At 39.7% G+C, this 19,510-nt stretch overlaps 1 protein-coding gene across 1 annotated transcript in view; it reads right to left on the bottom strand.

The window, feature by feature from the left end:
* The window catches only part of Galphas (G protein alpha s subunit), a 39,841-nt gene that overhangs the window by 16,313 nt on the left and 4,018 nt on the right, over positions 1-19,510 (bottom strand). Inside the window, exons 2-7 of the mRNA XM_019058754.2 lie at positions 13,160-13,232; positions 9,776-9,830; positions 4,541-4,660; positions 3,421-3,518; positions 2,083-2,211; positions 74-253 (exon numbers count right to left, since the gene is read on the bottom strand). Of these exons, the coding sequence (XP_018914299.1) occupies positions 74-253; positions 2,083-2,211; positions 3,421-3,518; positions 4,541-4,660; positions 9,776-9,830; positions 13,160-13,232 (655 nt within the window). The remainder of the gene's footprint in view (positions 1-73; positions 254-2,082; positions 2,212-3,420; positions 3,519-4,540; positions 4,661-9,775; positions 9,831-13,159; positions 13,233-19,510) is intronic.

The raw sequence follows: 19,510 nt of genomic DNA, 5'->3' as shown, positions 1-19,510 counted from the left end.
TTGGGAGTTAACGCAACCAAAAAGTAAGTTTTCCTCTCATTTAATTCTAGGAATCTACCTAAGAATAAGTTACCTGTTATTCCAAATGCTTTTAAACAAGTCCAAGGATTCTCGAAGTCTATTTTGAGTAGGATCTTCACGAAGCACCATATTATAGCTACTACAGGCTGTGACAAATATGATTGCTGTGACATCATTAAAACACTGTATCCACTTCCGCCTTTCATCTCGTTGGCCACCAACATCAAACATACTATAGTAAAGAAAAGAGAGAGAATAAATTACGATACAGAAGAAAGTGAAAAAGTATTGTTAATATAAATTCTATTTTTTTACTCTCGTTATTTTACTTTGACTTCTGAATGCAATGAGAGCTAATAGGAGTTCAAGCTTTTCCATTGAAAAACTCTTCTAGAAAAGATTCTTTGACTTCATTGGTTATTTCGTAATATCTACTGTTTGGCTGTTATGGTTGGATTTTATTTTTAGTTCTGGATAATTTGGAGCATTTGATTATAATTAAAATCTTATGCTGACAGTTTTCATATTTATGATAAAAGACAGTCAGAAATACAGGGATGCTACTGAGACAAAAGCTGAAAAGTATTTAATTTATACGGCACTATTTCTACGCATGACTTCCTTATGCGAGTAATTGTGCTGCAACTACTTGCAGGGTGATATGTTTTAGATGTAATTCTAATTTCTGTTTATGGCAACCAAGGTATACACCCTAATTCATTTACTTAAAAGATACAAGGAAAGATAGCTATCTAAAAAAACATCCTTAGATGGGTCTAAACAGGACTGTTTTCTTCTGCTACCACTATTGATTATTCAAAAATGGAATGCTGATGATGGTTTCATTTGAAATCGCCTCGCAAAGGAAAGCAGATCTAACACTGCCAAGTTCAATTAAAGTCAGAATTTTTTGGTCATGATATGCCAAATTGCTCTTATTCTAACATTTCAGAGATAAAACATTCTGATGATTTCTACTTTTGGGTGCTGTTTGTTAGCCTGCAGCTTTTAATTCAGTCTGCTTATGCAAACATGTCTGATATCCCAAGAACTACATTTTAGTGAATATTAAAAACTGTGGAGATCTTGGATTCGGCGTTATGAAAAAAGCCCATTGGCAAGGGATTGTAGGGAAGGCATACAACTGCCTCTCCTTTAAACCTTCAGTGAAAACCAAGTGACTTTAAAGGGATCCAGAACATCATCAAACACTATCCCATGAGTGGCATAAGTCCTGAACTCTATTCCGGTTGGATTATTTTTCTAACCCTCAAAAAACACTGAAACCAGAGTAGAACTTCATTTTAGAACTCCGCCGAGACAAGAAACAATTTGACTTCAAACATGTGGCAATACTAACCTTGAAGAATCTTCTTTATCCTTCCATGCTTCCCTTGCATATGGGAGAAAAATTCTCTTACATGTCTCCTCACCACTTATAGACATCCTCATATCCTCTTTATACTATCAGTGAAATAACTACATCTAAATAGTACTATAGGTAACAATTTAATCAGCCCATCTAAATAGTAATAAGGACATAGATACTGTTGTGCTAAGTAAGAACGCTGTATGAACATTTGAGAGTTGCCAAAATTCCCTCGTTAAACATGAATTTAAGAGGAAAATAGAGCATATTTTTCCTTGAAATTTTCAGATATTTTAGATTAAATTAAGCAAAGAATTGTCTGAAAAATTTGCAGAAAAATATTCACAATTACACCACAAAATTCATTTTTTAGGCAAGGAAAAGTGGCAACATCGGAAAGCTCATACAGCATTCTTCCTCAGCACGGCAGGACAGAAAGATAAATGTGGCCTAGACATTTTCACTAGATTCGATATAATTGACACATTTATCTAGAGCGAAATCCTTACAAAGAGAGTACGCTGAATTTTCCATTACAGATAGAAGAGACCAAAAATTTTTGACAAGAACTATTCAAGCAGAAATTGAATTAATAAAGACTCTAAAAGATACATTGATCTGAACATAATTGATAGGAGCTGAAATTAACCTGATATTAAAAGGATCTTTTAAAAATGGAGAGGAATACTCACTGGAAATTGACTTTTTCCACCTGAAATCTTGTTTCGAAGATACCAGATGTAAGGACACGACACCTAAGAATATCCTGCTCTGAAGGCGTATAGTTAGGTTCTTTAATTACATGAACTCTGTCCAGAAAACTACGGAAAGAAGCAAATACATGAAGGTGAAAATGTATCATAATAAAATCGCACCAATAAAAGACAACACAATTTTTTGAACATATTCTCCTGACGGGCTGGGATACCAATGAGATCCAATGACAGATACTTTTGAAATACAGTTTGTCAGACCTACTGATGGGGAAAAAAAGGAGGAACTACTTGTGAGGAGGCTCTAAAAAAATATCATTGAGATAACTATGAAAATACAGGTTTGTGGAAGTTGAAAATTTCACCCTCCCTCATTTTTTTTAAAGGACACAACAGGAAATTCCCCACAAAATTTTCAGACAGATTTGTCTTCCGATGTTTTTTCTGGAAGGGACAAAGAAAAATCAAACAAAATTTCGTACGATAATGATGATTAGTTGTTCTTCAATACGAGGTGTCCCAGGCCTCCCATACCATGCTCTTTTCTCAGTTTTTTTAAGATGGACGAAGTCGGGGCAACAGAAATTAATAAGGTATCAACGCAACTACGAATTTCATCTTCCTGAAGTCCCATGTGGGCTAAAAGGGGGACTCTGTCTTTCAAGAGCACAAAATTATCGACATAGTCCTTTACACACTTGACTATACCATCGGGCTCATACTTAATGATGCAGTATTGCATTATTACAAACTAATCCTGTAATTTTAACGTAGAGCAGCACCTTGATACAACCTTGGGTGGTCTCCAGGTAATTGCTGGAAAAATGAATTGAGAAAAGGGATGTCGCCCAGCCTTTCAAAAATTTCGCTCCTCATGCATCCATTATGTATGTTCAACCTTCCCAAAATTTTTGGCCACGTTCAGGATTTCTTGCAAAACTCATCAGCCATGTTGACTCATGACACAATATTTTTATTTGACAAAGAATCCGTACCAAACCGTTTATCCCCCTCTTCTGGCAAACTTCTAAAAACAGAAATTCAACCCATTTGACTCTAAATATCACATGTTACGGTTGAGGTATTATCGTAAAACTTTGTAGATATGCCTTCCAGGGAGTGAGGCTTTGAATGAGCCAGGTATCAGAAAAAGGGATCTTACGCATAGGTCCCCTCTTTCTAGCAATGTATTCAATTGTTGAGCCACACTGAGCTTGTGCAAATTATCAATCACAAATCAAGTTTGAGATGAAGGAAACATTACGTAAAGCTTAGATACCCAAAGTAACATTGAATTCAACAAATTATTTTACTTACTACTTAGCGCAGTCTATTAGTTGGTATTCATTGGATCGCTCAAAGCAGGCTTGGACGCCTCGATCTTTCCAAAGAATTTCAGTATATTCATAAAATTTCTGGGGACAGAAAACAAAATATTAGTATTCTTTCCATCTATTATTCTGGGCATCTTAGCATTGTTAACTTTTATTTAAGATCATTCTCCTGTTCTTGTTTGGGGAGAAACATTAACAGTTGTTACAAAAGAAAGCATTACTTATTACATATGAGACAGTTCAAAGAGAAAGGAAACTTCGTGCAAAAAAAATTGAAATAGAGATGTTAGTGCTACGGCTTAGAAGAGTGTTTTACAAATATTTTGGCAAAGGAAAAAAACCTCCAAAAAAAGTCACACCAAACCAGAGTTTCCACATAAAAATGAAATTTATCAAATTTCATACACCTGCAACTTTTCAATTGGCAGATTTCAATGTAACTCCTTTGAACCAACAATGAAACAAACCACCCGCAACACAATCTTTGGGATGCTGGAGAATTTTTGGTCAAACACTTGAAGTCCTATTTTGCAACCCAACTTGACAAAAATTATTTTCTTTGAAAATTTGACACTACAGTATCTTCTCCCATAAATTGTCACAAATCAGGAATCTCATTATCAACACAAGGATTGAGAGCTCCTTTGGTATTGATTTTTTTTTCTTTCTTCTGACGAAATTTGTACGGGGAATTTGATGGTGCGGTTGCCTTACTGATTGGTTGGAACTACAAAGTTGCATAAAACAGAATAACTCTCTTGAGGTGAAAACTTGTGATGAACTGTTTCTCAATATAGGTACCTAATGAGAATTTTAGTTCTATACTGAAATTTAACGCACATTGGGGAACTCACCAATACTCTGTTGAACACTTTTCCTTCCTTACAAGTATATCAAGCATCAAAACACAATGCCGGTGCCAAGGATCTACTTTATGAATATCCATGCAAGACACAATTTTATTTCATGTTGTGACATTCTGTGTTTGGATACGTTTCCTCAGATACGAACTGATCCAGTAGATTATCATCATTCAAAGTTAGAGCGGAAAAAAAGAGACAACAAAAAAACAGGTGGCTTAGAATTTAAAAAATATTACTTACGGGAGGGTAATTAAAATTGTGCTGCGAAGCTACATCTTGGATGTAGTCCACTAGACTTTGATTATCAGGATTTTCTAGGGGTATTGGTGGAGTTAGCGTGCTCATGGCACCAGTAATTGTCTGAAACAAACAATCATAGAAAGAAGTTGTTTTAATTCTCTATAAAAATAATATATATATGTATTAATGACAAGCCCACGTTTTTCTTCCAAACTTAAGGTCGTCAAAACGTTCCTGAGAAAACTAATTGTTACTCCACAATCTTTCCAAAATAATAATTAAATAATGACAAAACAGATTAGAACAGCAGTATGTAATGGAACTTAGCAAAATGCAGAGGTGAAACTCGGGCAAACTACCTACTCCATGATAGGGGTAAGAAGAACTTTTCTCTTCAAGCTTAAAGCTCGAAAATATACTCTGATTTCCTGCAAAAACGTCCGATCATAATTTATTTTTTTCAAAAAAAGATGAGGTGGATACTTTAAAACACCATTGACCGAGCAGTGGCGTGGCGTACTTTGCGATACATCGATTGGTCTGCTACTTAAACCTACGGCAAATTATCGATTAACAGAGTGTTCGCAACGAACACCTTAATAATCGATTCTTCACCATAGTTTCAAATGGGGAAATATCGATAATCGACCATTCACGCCTCGCCACTGAGACCGAGATTCGTGTTTTCAAACTGATATACATCATCCTTTCAATGGTTAAAGTGCCAAACTACATAATCATTGCTGTGTTTCAAAATCTCTGCTCCTATTATATTTTTTCAAAGAGGAGTACGTCATCTTTTTGGAATATTCTGCTGATAAAGAATAAAAATCAAAGAAGTTTTGAAGAAATTAGACTAGATTTCCAAAGAAAAAATAAGGTGCGTCAGGAAGTCTGTAACGAGATACGTGGATTCACACTTTGACCATCAATTCGCTTATCACACAGCCGACTTCTACGGTTCTACATGCCGAAATCGTTTCTTTCCGTGCAAGCCGTAACAACGGCCTTGACTACGGAGAAAATCAGGATCCTTCCGGATACCATCCCATTTTTTGGTTGATTTCTGTTCGTGGAATTTTAAAGCTTTCCATGATACTTACAACTCGTTTTATTACCTCAGTTTTAGCACACGGCGCACAGTGGATCCAGTCAAAAGGAGAGGTCGAACACTATTAGGAAACTTCAAAAGCTCATAACTCCGATTATGCAAAACTTTGAGGTTCTAAAAGTGGTTCCATTGGTTGCCTCGTGAAATTTTCTTCTAAATGCACCCCTTAAAATTTAAAATGTGACGAAATAAACGTCATTCTGTTAAAAATTTCACGTCCGACCTCTCTAATTGACCCCTCCGATCCACTGTGCGACGAGGCGGGTGAATTACATATCACGCGGCGCGCCTTACGCGATTTTTATTTCCGTTTTTGTCAGCAAGTCAACCGGCGGTTGACTGGCTCAAATTTTTAGACTCTATGTACTCTCACAAATTTTCTATGTCTACGATCGATCATACCAACTTAGCGTACCTCCATTCCACGGTTGCAAATTTGACTCAAACAATTTAATTTTTACACGAAGATGAAAGGGTAATATCGCTTTTCAAAATTGTGTTGATTTTTGCATGTAACACCACGAGAGTACTCAGTGGAAAAAGGAAACAACAAGGATTATATATCAAAGAAACAAAAAAATAGCTTGTTCCCAAGCGGGAATAGGTGACTTTAACACCATGGCAATTCGCCTTCAATTTTTAGTATAGGCAATACGTGCTCACGTGGTCTAATAGTGGTATCACCGTAAATATCACGCGTATGCATTGGAACACACACAGGCGCGAAGAAATTACTTGAACGCTTTTTTAGCGTGCATTTCTAATTCTAGGCAATAGGAACTCGCACATACATTATTTGGAAGAATAATGCATCGCCGCAAGGTGGATTGTAAGCTTACGTTTGTGTGGCCTTCATAAATTGGCAAGGCTAAAAAATTACATTCCAACAGTATGATTGAAAACATGAGTATTTTAAGCACTAAATTAAGAAATGTGTGTATTCAAGGAAGGATTAGTTGAAAAGAAATGCTATGAAAAATACAAATGAAAAAATGAATACTTTTTTTTTTCCTTTCGCAATTTCACCACCGATAGCTTAACATATGACGGATCGAAAAACTTACGCCTATCCTGAGGGAAAGTTAAGAATGTCAAGATCGAAAGGACAGGGTTCCTCGAAGGGGCACCGAGTGATAACGGCTAATGCCAAATTTTATTTAAAAATTTACAGCAGAAAATACCGAAACAGGTTTCAACAGGTTCAACAGGTGGTTGCCGCCTCTGGAGGGAGGGGGTGGTTTGGAAATAGTGGGTAGAAAAGGATGTGAAAATTTCCTAAAAATGATAAACATTCTGCAAAGATCTTTATTGCGGATTTCCTTTACAGGAGAGAAAATGCGGCAGAGATATTAACATTTCCTAAAAATGATACGACATCCTGCAATAACCTTTTTTGCGGATTTCCTCTGAGAAGAGAAAATGTGCCAGAGGTGCACAAAATGTTGGGGCAGTTTTCAAAAGGGATGACCTCATATTCCCTCTTTTACTTCGGCTCTATGCTTAGAACACACGGAGAAAAAAACTTCGTGCGTGGGACCCGAAGTTTAGGTCATATGGATCTCTGAAGTTTTCAGATTGAGCATCTGAACACTTAACGTCCAGCTGCTGAGGTTTGGATCACACATCAGAAACTTCAGTTCTTACATCTGGAGTACTTCGGTTTTCACATCCGAACAACTTCGGTTCTTACATCTGAAGTACTTCAGATGTAAGAACTGAAGTTACAGATGTGTGATCCGAACCTCGACAGTCGACAGCTAGACCTAAAGTCAATCTGAAAACTTCTGAGATCCATATGACCTAAACTTCGGGTCCCACGCACGAGGTTTTTTTCTCCGTGTAAGAGGGAGAAATCGCTCATGTTACCGGAAATTCAAGCGTTTCACTGTAAAATCGCACATTGGGCTGTGAGGTAAAAATGTCGTAACCCGGCAAACGGTCAGCGCTTGGGAATTTTCTGCGCCCCTTTGATTGACGCTCCCCTCACGTAAGGGCATATCTCGATTTCCACGTGAGCCCTATTCTCCGTATGATCCTATTTTCCGAGGCTCATGTGGGGATGGAGATACGCCCTCTAGTCGGACGAAATTCGAATGCAATTTTTGGATATTTTTGTGAAGGGTAGGGATTCGATCGACCTGAATCGATCGGAAAGTTGGAACGTGAACCGATCGCCGTGATTCGATCGGCAACCGTGAATCGATTAGCAAATCCGTGAATCCATCGACTAACCCGTGAATCGATCAGTACACGTTTTAACTTTTCGATCGATTTATGTCGATCGAAACGACACCGGTTTTTTGAATAATTTGTCGTTTGAATCGGTGTCGTTCGAATCATGTCGATTTTTCCATCGATGAACTGCAAATCATAGAGAGAAAAAAGGAGGTGTTTGCATTTCGGGCATCTTGGATTTTTTTTGATGACGTAGGTCGGTACAGCGACTTTTATCATCGATTTTCTTGGAAATGGTGTAATTTAAGGAAAAAAGTCATTCTATAAAAAGTGCTTGAAATTATATCATGAGTTGATTTAAGCAAAAAAATGGGACATTATGGTCCGTTTTTCATACTTCGAATTCCGGATTTCGCTGGCCAGGTTGTACCGACCTACGCCACAGGGTAAACAAACCTCAAGATGCACACACCCCCTTTTTTTCTATATGACTGCAAATAATGTGCTGAGGCTTTGCTAGCCAAGAGAGGCGATCTGGAAGAGCTAGTAAGGTGTTATTTCTTAGCCAGTGGCGTGGCGTGAATTGCGATGTATCGATTGTTGTGCCATTTAACCCTATCGTAAAGAATCGATTGTTAAGGTGTTCGCTGCAAACACCCTGTTTATCGATCCTTCCCCATATGTTTAAATGACAGAGCAATCGATATATCGCAATTCATGCCACGCTACTGTTCTTAGCGGAGCCACGCGGCGGAGAAAGGCCGATACAATTGGGCGACAGTGACGGCGGAGGCTCGAAAAAGCAAAAGCGGGTGCCGGGTGCCTACTCTAGAGCTGAATTATAAACGATTAACAGGATTACAGGTGCTTTGAAAGAGCAACGCAATAAGCGCATGCCATTTACAAATTGGGAGCCGTGGCTTCTCTCGCCCGGCCGGAATATTGCGAAATCTCGTGATCACAACTCTCTTGAGGACAATAATGAATCAGGATCTTAAAATCCGTCAGGCTCACGAATACCAACACCGCGCCAGCGCCGCCCGAGCAGATAGCTTCGTCTGCTTTTTGCCCGCCGCTCGCTCGAATGGGACCTTTCCCCTTCCAGGTGGATCTTCACCTTTCGCGCTCACTAAAAAAATAGCTGAGCACGTCGTTCCAGTATGTGAAACAAAACAAATATTTTATTTGAAAAACATTTTGTGGCTCAATTATTTTTCCATTGGAGAAAAACATCTGTAACCGAAATTTGTAATTCAACAGATTTTGTTCTCCTTTTTTTCAAAGAAATGTAGGTAACTTTGTTTTCGATGACCGAGGAATCTGGCCCTAGTCAAGTCCATGGGTGGAACTAGGAATTTTTTGTGGGGGCGGGGGGGGGGGGCGCAGAAGGATATAGAACTTGGGCTAAGGGGGTCTGGGGGGACTTTCCCAGCTGCCGAGGGAGCCCCGGAAATTTGTGAAAACTGGAACGTCTTGGGAGCAATTTAAGGCCATTCGGGCTCACTCATAGCCACTATTTGTACCAAATATTATCTTTTGACATTAGGAAATGTAACCTCCGCGTAAAATAGAGCCTCAGCGACTAAAAACTGAGCCGACAACACCAATGTTTGATGTTTGGAGGAGTGTTTTACAAACAAATTGGCCTAAAAAATGCAAAAAAAAATAAAATTAGAAAAAGTCTACTTAAAGAACTAGGTACTGATGACTTATTCTTTGAGAGTCCGTCGGAAACTCCAATTCTGATTTTCCAATCCGATGTACGGACAGTCGCGCTCCTGAAAAATTTGCCGAGGCAGTTTTTTCTCGTGAATGATCACCATCAATGTCAACGAAATTGAAATCGGACGAAATGAGAAACAGTACATTTAAACTTATTTTAAGGCCACACTCAAGCTTCAAAAATAAGTAAAGTAATGATAAGTGTACAGTAACTAAAGGAGACTTACCAAAATTGCATCTCTAATATTTTTTTTAATATCCTCTATTTTTTGTTTTTTCTCTCTGAAACAGGAAATGAAACAAATAAAATTAGTAGCGAAGACAGCTAGACAGACTAGATCGATATTTTACGACCGCAATGTTTTTTCGGACTGTAGATTGCGATCTTTGGTGCGTGGAGACAAAAGTCGAGACGGTGTTGAGTTCCAAAGAAGGGGTGATGGTTTTAGACCCTCTTCTCTTTACTTTGCGCTTTGTTGTGAAGAGAAATTGATGAAACGAGTGAAAATATTCTTATAACAAAACTTCAAGTCATTTTGTTTATTGGTGACGCCCGCCACACCTAAGAAACGTTCGACCTTTTCCCCCTCTCCCACCCAACTTTGAGGTTATTTTTGAACTTACATCCCCTTAAAATTGCTTTAACGGGCGAAAAAGGTTAACTTCGACCGAACAAATCGATCTTCTAGGTACACGCCTTTCAAATCCAAGTGCTTATTCTGTCTACAGGGTCTAATCTAACAATAAGAAATCGTATGTAGCTTTCATTGTCAGTCTAGATTCGCCGCAGATGTTGCCGTAGGGACTTAAAATTATCCGCGGGTTTTTTCAGCGATTTTGGCCCAATAACGTTACAGCTCTACGGCGCTAACTTCTATAGGTAAAAAACATTTTTATCCCCAGCGTTGATGTTTGCCAAAATAACTTCTCTAAGGTAAAATGTATTCATTTTTAACTAATAATAATAATATTTCCATCTAATATTTGACAAGTGTTTTACTTACTGAGACTTCGAAATACAGCCCCTCCGATTACTTTTTCCGGCCAAAAGGCTTAGTGTCAAATTAACCGCGATTTTCAATTAATCGCGATTTCCATTATCCACAATTTTTCATCATCCGCGATTTTTCATTACCTACAGTTTTCTATTATCCACGCTTTTCCATTATCCGCGATTTTTCAACATCCGCGATTTTTCAGTATCCGCGATTTGCCGTTATCCGCGATAGCTCGGTCCTGGTTAGAGACCGTGCTGTATATTTTAAACGAGCGTTCGAGGCAGTTCATGTTTTCGACTTGCGAATGAAGAATACTAGAAAGGCCTTGTTTACCGCCGTGCTAGGGGAAAACGCCGTGCGAACATTCTAGAGCTGTCAAATCCCCTCCCAGAAATGTTTATTTTTTGGGAGCGTTACGAATATTTTACTTTAAAACTTTCACAGAATTTAGAATTGATCGGGACAGAGTTGCCACAGAATTTAGAAAACGAAATTCCCTGACATTTCCCTGATTTTTCTGACACATTCTGGTGAAATTCCCTGACAATTGAAGATATGCCACACTGCTACAAGACAGTATTAGAAATAGTTTTCAGGCAAAATGTGTTGTTTGAAACGTCGAACCCATTCTACACAGCAAATAGAGGTGTCCCAACAATTTTTCCCTGAGAAATTCCCGGTTTTCCCTGACAGTGGCGACCCTGCCGAAAATAAAATTCTCTGAAAAATTCGAGGAAAATGAATGACAGATTACCCTGGAAAATCATTTGTATCTAAGGAAATTTGGCAACGTCTAAGAGCTCATACGGCGTTCCTCCTCAGCGCGGCAGTTGAGGTGACAGAACTGGATGTTCCAACTTACTATGAGCAAGAGGCATAATCGGCCTGGGTTGTCCGGATACAGCCGTTAGGCGTGCACTTAATCGATTTTGGAGGATGTATACGGAGACTCGGATTTTTTACGTTCGCCGACATCTTCGCCGTCGTCAAAGGAAGTAGCGATGCTTCATAATCACGCTCTGCGCCGACATCCTCATTTTCGGCATCAAGTGACTTCGTGAGTCGAACCCCTCTTCGACCACGTTTCGCGGGATATGACAGAAAATTAACTCGCCTCTATTTCAATGGAGATGTTGCATGTGTGAGGAATTTGCGATTTGACTGTTGATTCTCATCTTAAAGTTCGCGAGAAACACGATGGTGCCACTGGTGTTCTCTGAAATCAACTCCCAAGCTCAAAAAAAGCTCTCAAGTTGAGGCAGAAATGGAGAGGATATCCCACGATATCCTGAGAGTCCACCTCTACATCAAGACAAAAACTCTGCATGCAAAGATAGGGAGCGAATACATTGACAGGACTGCCACTTTATTTGGGGACTCCACAACTGAAAACACGGCATCACTGCTATTGTATTAGCTCCCTATCTTTGCAAGAAGAGTTTGTCTTGATGTAGAGGTGGACTCTCAGGATAGCGTGGGATATCCCCTCCATTTTGGGCCTCAACTTGAGAGCTTTTTTGAGCTTGGGAGTTGATTTCAGAGAAAACCAGTGACACCATCGTGTTTCTCGCCAACTTTTACACAAGAATCAATAGTAAAATCGCAAATTCCTCACACATGCAACATCTCCATTCTGCCATTTTCTGCTAAGATCATGATTCTAAGACAGGGGTGCGGGAGCTTCTTCGCGGTTGCGTGAAAAGGGGAAACCTCGCGAGAAAGGGTCAAATGCGGGACCCCCGCACAAACTACGGCGTTTTAGCGGTAACAAGTCCGATTTTTTGGGTAAAAGGTTTTTTTTCTTACCTTCAGCAGGCAGATTATTGAAATTGATAGAAAGCTATTGAAATTGATTGATTGAAAGCTATAGACAAAGCAAGAAAAAAGAGATATGGAGGGACCCTATCAATGGAGACGGATGGTGGCAATGGACAAAGGCGGTAGGTAAAAAACTAATTAACGGCAGCCCACAAGAGACCCTATTATCGTTGGTCCATCATTTTCTCCCGAAGTCTATGGGAGCCACCCATTTCAACCAACAGGATAGCTCAGTACTCCTTACGTCTTCTTTGGCTACAGCTTTGTCTATCGAATTCAATAATGAGCCCGCTGGGGGGAAGCGATTATGAATTAAGGTTAAAAATGGGGAAAGGTTGCACGGTAGCCATAGTGCTTTCCGTTTTACCTCTCAAAATGTTCAAACTTTTCATTTGACATTTGAAATAAGATGTCACCGCCGAATATTTGTACAAGTAAAGCGTCCCTCCTCACCATTTGCGAGTTGGAATGAATCCATTTCTCCATACAATGTTCGTTACGACTCTATTTTTTTCTGCCTTTTTTTAACAGGATCGAGGCGCATTGAAAATTGGGCAATAATGCAGAGATGCTTTCTGGAGGCAGAGAATCAGTAGTAACTTTTCTTGAACTAAACTTTTACATAAGAATCAACAGTCAAATCGCAAATTCCTCACACATGCAACATCTCCATTGAAGCCAACCGCCATACAACATTTCGGCATCTGTGTCTCTTTTGCATTCAGAAATGATGGCATGATCTTGTACAATCATCGATCAGAAACGAAAAAAGAAGCATTCGTGAAAATTACTTACTCTTCACTAAATCCATTAACGTGCAATATCCTCATTTGCTTGACAATTGTGCTTTTGCCGGATTCACCAGCACCTGGAGACAGAAAAGGTAAACAAATTTTTAGACACATTACTTTAGTATTGAGAAATCTGAGAAAAGTTGCGATGAATCGAGCAAAAGGGCCCATAAAGTAGAAATTCTTCTCAGTATAGCGAAAAAACCGATCTGAGGATAAAAATATCAATACTCGAGTTTCAAAGCTGGTCCAATACTCTAAAGATCTATCAAAATTTTAACTCATGATTTGCATCGTTAATGATTTAATAAGGTTCAGAGCGAATCGTAACAAGGACTCTCAACTCCACCGGTAAACTTAATTAGGGTCTTCCTTAAATGCGCGAATTATCGTTCTGTAAGTTTAAAATGATCGTAAAGCATCTACTTTTGAAATTTTTGGGTGTTGTTTTCGCCGAATGATGTAGAATAAAACTTTCAGTCAGGCCCTTATTTGAGTTTTAGAAAATAGTGGGAAGTTACATCTTGAGAGTTTTCAAAAACACGTTATCATGAGAAAAAAACTTAAGAGGGCTCCAGGGAATTGTTCTGATACGTCAAAAGCCATCACTTCATTTTTTTTTTTTTTTATTTTTTTTTGTGCAGCGATCATTTTGCAATTGTAAAACATTTCCTAGAAAATCTCTGAAAAAATAATCATTCCATTTTCAGGCAGATACAAAACTTTTAACAACATTCAAAATTAGGATGTAAAATTTAACCACGAAATATTTTGAAATTACGATAGTACGAAGTACCATCCTAGTGAAACGATGAGAAATTAAGGAAGAATTAAAACTACCTTCCATCAGGATGCTCATTACGAACAATTTCTATTCCACGCACCATAACTTAAGGTCAGTAAGTAGTGCGAAATGATTGAGGTTCTGAGAATTTTCGAAAAAACGTCAAAAGTCCAGCTCTCACGGTCCAACTTTTCCGCGAACTTAATTGATTGAAAAGTTTGACCGTGCGATACTGGCACAAGAAAACAAAAATCAGACAAGAAGTTAAATGGAAAGTTGAATGTGACGTCATACACAACTTTCCAGCCAATTGGATAAGAAGTTTGAAGAAAATGTGTCACAAAATCTTCCACCCGACTACCGAGTCGGCACAACATATACAGGGTATCCCGAAGTTAAACGCGAATTGTTACAGTTTCGCTTTCGGGGATCGAAATAAGACCTTTTTGCTCTTGTTGCATCGTTATCCCAAAACATTCCTCCCTCCAGAGTTACAACCCCTCGAAATTTGGGCCAAAAGCCCAGTTTTTCTGGATTGCTGGAAACCCTGAACAAGCTTTCCTCAAAAAATTAAAACAAGACAGGAGATTTGTAACGTCGCAACCCGAATAACATGGTTTAATTAGTAGTTTCACCATCAATATATCGACGATGAAGCTGCAAAAACGCGTGAATCTCGTTTACAGTGTATCAAAATATCTGCACCCACTTTATTTCATCGAAGAACAGCGAACTACCAATGTAATTGCTGAATATTTTCTCAGGAAATACTTCACTCAGGCGGAGATGGATCTAGCAACATAAGCGTACCTAGGTGATTTTGCTAGGGAGGGCTTGGCCCCCCTACCACCGGGGGGTCTGGGGAGTATGGAATACCCCTCATTCCAAAGAGGGGTCCGGGGGTCCTCCTCCGGATACTTTTTGAAATTTTAACCCGGTTTAAACGTATTTCGAGCAGGGCCGGATTCACCTACTTGCCGCCCATGGGCCGCTAGTATTTTGCCACCCCCTTCTCATTCGTTTTGAAACTCGATAAAAACCATCAAATGAACGGGCCAGCGGGGGAGGGATGCATAAGACGCATTTACTCGTGTTGAACACATTTATTGGGAAAGCCCTGTCAACACTACTGGCAAAAATTCACGTAACTTGGCGCGAAAGTTAAGTTCCGTAAACCTATCTCTGTGTGGACAAGGCCATCCATTCATAAGAAATGAACGAAACAATTATGAAAGAACAAACATAAATGAATTGTATTTTGCAAAAAGGAACCACTAGCATTGCAATGTTGCTAAGATTGTTCAACTTCTTTTGTCTTGGAGGAAAAACCCGATTATCCCTTAATAGTTTTTATTTTACTCGCTAAAAACTGTAAATTTAAGACAAAAATTACCATCTAAATTTCATAGTTTTTCACAATTTCTGCAATTTTGTTGCAAAGGATGAAGTTGCACAATCTTAGCATCATACAAAATGCAATCCAAATGTGGTTCAATGATTTTAACTTCCGCCGCCGCGCCGCGCAGACCGCACCGTGTTGGACGCAATGCGTGAAGTATTCACGCAGTCTTGCAGGCGCTATCCGTTTCACGCTTGCCGCAATGACCGCACTGTGATTGATGCAATGCGTGAAGTATTCGTGCAGTCTTGTAGGCGCTAATATGTGTTACATGCCGATCGCCGCGCCGAGGGCTTCTCCTTTTCATCTCAAGTCCTCGTTATCATTTCTCTCTAAGTCGCGCCGTTCTAGGCCAAATTGCTGGTTTAGTTTCTCTCGTAACTCGACTTATTGAGGGTGCTGTCTCTTGTCGACGGTGAAACTACCGGACTACGGGTAGGGTGTCCACTAGGGTGTCCCTTATTTTTGAAATTTGAGAAAAGTTAAGCTCCCCAGGTCTCAAAACGTGCTATGCGGTGTACAAATAAGGAATGTTTTTTGGAAAAAATTTTAAAAACATTTTTAGGACTCTCTCAAGCGCCCTAAAGGGCGTCAGTCGAAAATGTTCATTTCTGGTAGAGTGGATAGTCAGTCCTAGGTGAAATTGACGAATTAACGCCTGTAAGGCAAAAATTTGGTCCGTTTGGTCGTATCTTTGATCGTTCAGCCGGTAAACCGACTTAAATGGGCGGGAAGTCGAGCCGCGCGCCGCTGACCGAGACAAGCTTTGCATCGCGCGGCCGCCGATTTCAAAAATAGGGGACACCCTAGTGTCCACTGGTGCCCTGTCATTAAAATTCCTTGCTTCCTTAGTACCTTTTCCTTGCTTTTTCCTTACTTCCCCGAAAATTCCTTTTTTGGCGATTCTCAAAAATCTTTGCTTCTTCCCAACCATTTCCTCACTTTTTCCTTCCTTCACACGCATTTTTAACCATATTCGGATTGGAAATGTGGAATGATGGAATGACTAAGGAATAAACCGAAAAACACGAGGAACCGAGCCGGGATGTTGATTATGGATTATGTTAGGAAATCGCATACGGCCAAGGCTTCTTTCTGAAGTTGGTTGCAAAAAACTCGAATTTCCGTATCTTTTTACCGAAAATCCGTACCTTTTCCGTACTTCCGTACCGGCCTTCTGAAATCCGTGCTTTTTCGGTGTACCCGTACTTCTTCCATGCAGGAAACACCCTAAGCGTATCTCATTAAAAATCTTCGCTCCCATTTCATTTTTTTGAAAGAGAACAAATCAGTATCATTCCTTGAAGTTTTCACGGAATTTTCTTTGTGAAGAGAAGACGAACCGCAGACGTTTTCACAATTTGACGTAGAGTAGTTTTCCGATTAAAAACAGAGTACAACAGGCAGTCTGCTTAGTCGCAAACCGAGATACGTGCTCAGGTAGTTCCACCGTCGATACCCGTTTGACGCCGGCAAAAAATTCATTTTTTACGGGTAAAAGTTTTTTTCTTCCTTTCAGGAGAAAGATTCTTGTTATCTACTTACGGGGGACTAGTTACAGGGTGTCTACTGAAAGAGCCTGGCCAAAAATCAGTACTTTCTCAGTACATTACCAAGAAATTCAGTACCTCCACAACAGAAAAATTCAGTTCTCTTTTTAGTAAGTAAGTAGCTCCTTTGACAAAATTCGAAAAATTTCAAAAATTTGAATTTCTCGCTCAAATTGCGACAAAAAGTACAAAATAATTAAATAAATTCCGGACCTTCTTGTGAAATTCCCGAACTTTTACAGTACTTCCGGACCGCCCTTAAACGATCAGTACTATTTCCAGATCTGTAGACACCCTGAGTTATCAACATTTTGGTGGGAGATGAATTGCGGGGGGGGGGGGGGGGGGCGCTTGAATGGAGATGTGTGAGGGATTTGCGATTTGACCGTTGATTCTTTTGTAAAAGTTCGCGAGAAAAACGATGGTGCCACTGGTTTTCTCTGAAATTATCTCCCAAGCTCAAAAAAAGCTCTCAAAGTGAGGCTAAAATGGAGGGGATATCCCACCCTACCCTGAGAGTCCACCTCTACATCAAAACAAACTCTCCATGCAAAGATAGGGAGCAAATACATTAGCAGTGATGCCGTGTTTTCAGTTTTGGAATCCCCAAAAAAAGTGGCAACCAAGCTACTGTATTTGCTCCCTATCTTTGCATGGAGAGTTTGTTTTGATGTAGAGGTGGGCTCTCAGGGTAGGGTGGGATATACCCTCCATTTTGGCCTCACTTTGAGAGCTTTTTTTGAGCTTGGGAGATGATTTCAGAGAAAACCAGTGGGGCCATCGTGTATCTCGCAAACTTTTACAAAAGAAACAATGGTCAAATCACAAATCCCTCACACATGCAACATCTCCATTTGGCACTTGCTAGACCCCTAGAATACCTACCTATTCCTATTCTTCTCCTATTCTTCTGTACCTATTTCTCTTTCAAAAAGAAAAAGGAAAAAAAAAGAGATACTTCATTGGAATGCCTACGCAGCGTTCTTCCTTGACGCCTGAACAGAGCGATATCCGACGGAGTGGACAATCAGTCCGGCCAGAATGTGACGGGGCAGAACCTAGGTTCAGTGATGGCACTTGCTACCGAGCACGGTCGGTCCATCGGCGCTTCCACTCCTTCCCCGGCATACAAACTGTCTCATTAGTAATTATTTCAACTTCGATACTCGCTGCCGCCCACCCTTGCGCGGCTCTCCGTCGTCTCATCACGTGGCAGCCGGAGAATTTGCAGCGCCTCTCAGTGGATCGAGTCGAATAGAGAGGTCGGATAAGACATTTTTAACTGAAACTGCAAATTTTGATGAATAGGATTGCATTTTGCAAAAAGGAACCAGAAGCATTGCCTCGTTGCTAACATTGTGCGACTTCACCCTTTGCAATAAAATTACTGTAATCATGCAAAAATATGGAATTTATAAAATTACTGTAATCATGCAAAAATACAGGGTGTACCAAAAGTCCGTCCCACCCCTGCTAACTTTTGAACGAATTGAGCTAGGGTAATGAAACTTTGGGAATGTTCCTATCTCAAAGAGGACCATCTTTTGGGGGGGTCAAAATTTTGGTCCCCCCTCAGGGGGGGGCGCGGGGGGCCCCCAACTTTTTTTTTTCAAATGGCAACCCCTATCTCGTGGTACCTCATTTGAAAGAGCATAAAAAACTAAGAATTTTGGCGCAAACCGCAGATCAATATCTTAATTTTTGACCGAGTTATGATAGGTCAAAGGTCAAATTTGACCTATTTTCAAAGAATCATAACTCCGGTTCAAATTATCGTAAAGAAAAAAATAACACGGGAAAATTTACCAAATTGTGTCAGCTTTTAAGTAAAAATTGCAGAAATCACTTCGATTTAATTTAAAGGGGGGGCTCGGACCCCCAAATACGTCAATTCAAAGGTCATTCAATTTTACCGCGAAATAAGCCAATTTACCCTAGATTTGCCTCCACATTATCTCAGTAAGGCCAAAATCAGTTCAACATTACGTTGGCAAGTCCCCAAATTTCGGGAAAAGTTAAAAAAAAAACGAAATTTAAACGGTCAAATTTAAGCACCTTAAATTTCGTTTTTTTTTAAACTTTTTAATTTGAACCGGAGTTATGATTCTTTGAAAATAGGTCAAATTTGACCTTTGACCTATCATAACTCGGTCAAAAATTAAGATATTGGTCTGCGGTTTGCGCCAAAATTCTTAGTTTTTTATGCTCTTTCAAATGAGGTACCACAAGATAGGGGTTGCCATTTGAAAAAAAAAAGTTGGGGGCCCCCCGCGCCCCCAACTTTGACCCCCAAAATTTTGACCCCCCCAAAAGATGGTCCCCTTTGAGATAGGAACATTCCCAAAGTTTCATTACCCTAGCTCAATTCGTTCAAAAGTTAGCAGGGGTGGGACGGACTTTTGGTACACCCTGTATGGAATTTACATGGTAATTTTTGTCTTAAAGAGCTTGATGCAAAAACGGCTTTTTTCGCCCCCCCCCCCCCCTGGAAGTTCTTCAGACTTTGTCTATTGATTACTCATACTTGAGCGCTTCTTTTCCCAAATTTTCAGACTCCCAAAAAATTTTGGGGGGAGCTAGGGGGGGTGGAAGTCAAAACCTGTGAACCTCGATATCTCTTGA

This window comes from Bemisia tabaci, chromosome 5, assembly GCF_918797505.1.
Source record: "Bemisia tabaci chromosome 5, PGI_BMITA_v3".
NCBI lineage: Eukaryota > Metazoa > Arthropoda > Insecta > Hemiptera > Aleyrodidae > Bemisia > Bemisia tabaci.
Note: the sequence above shows the minus strand (reverse complement) of the source record. Positions and strands in the feature narration are given on the sequence as shown.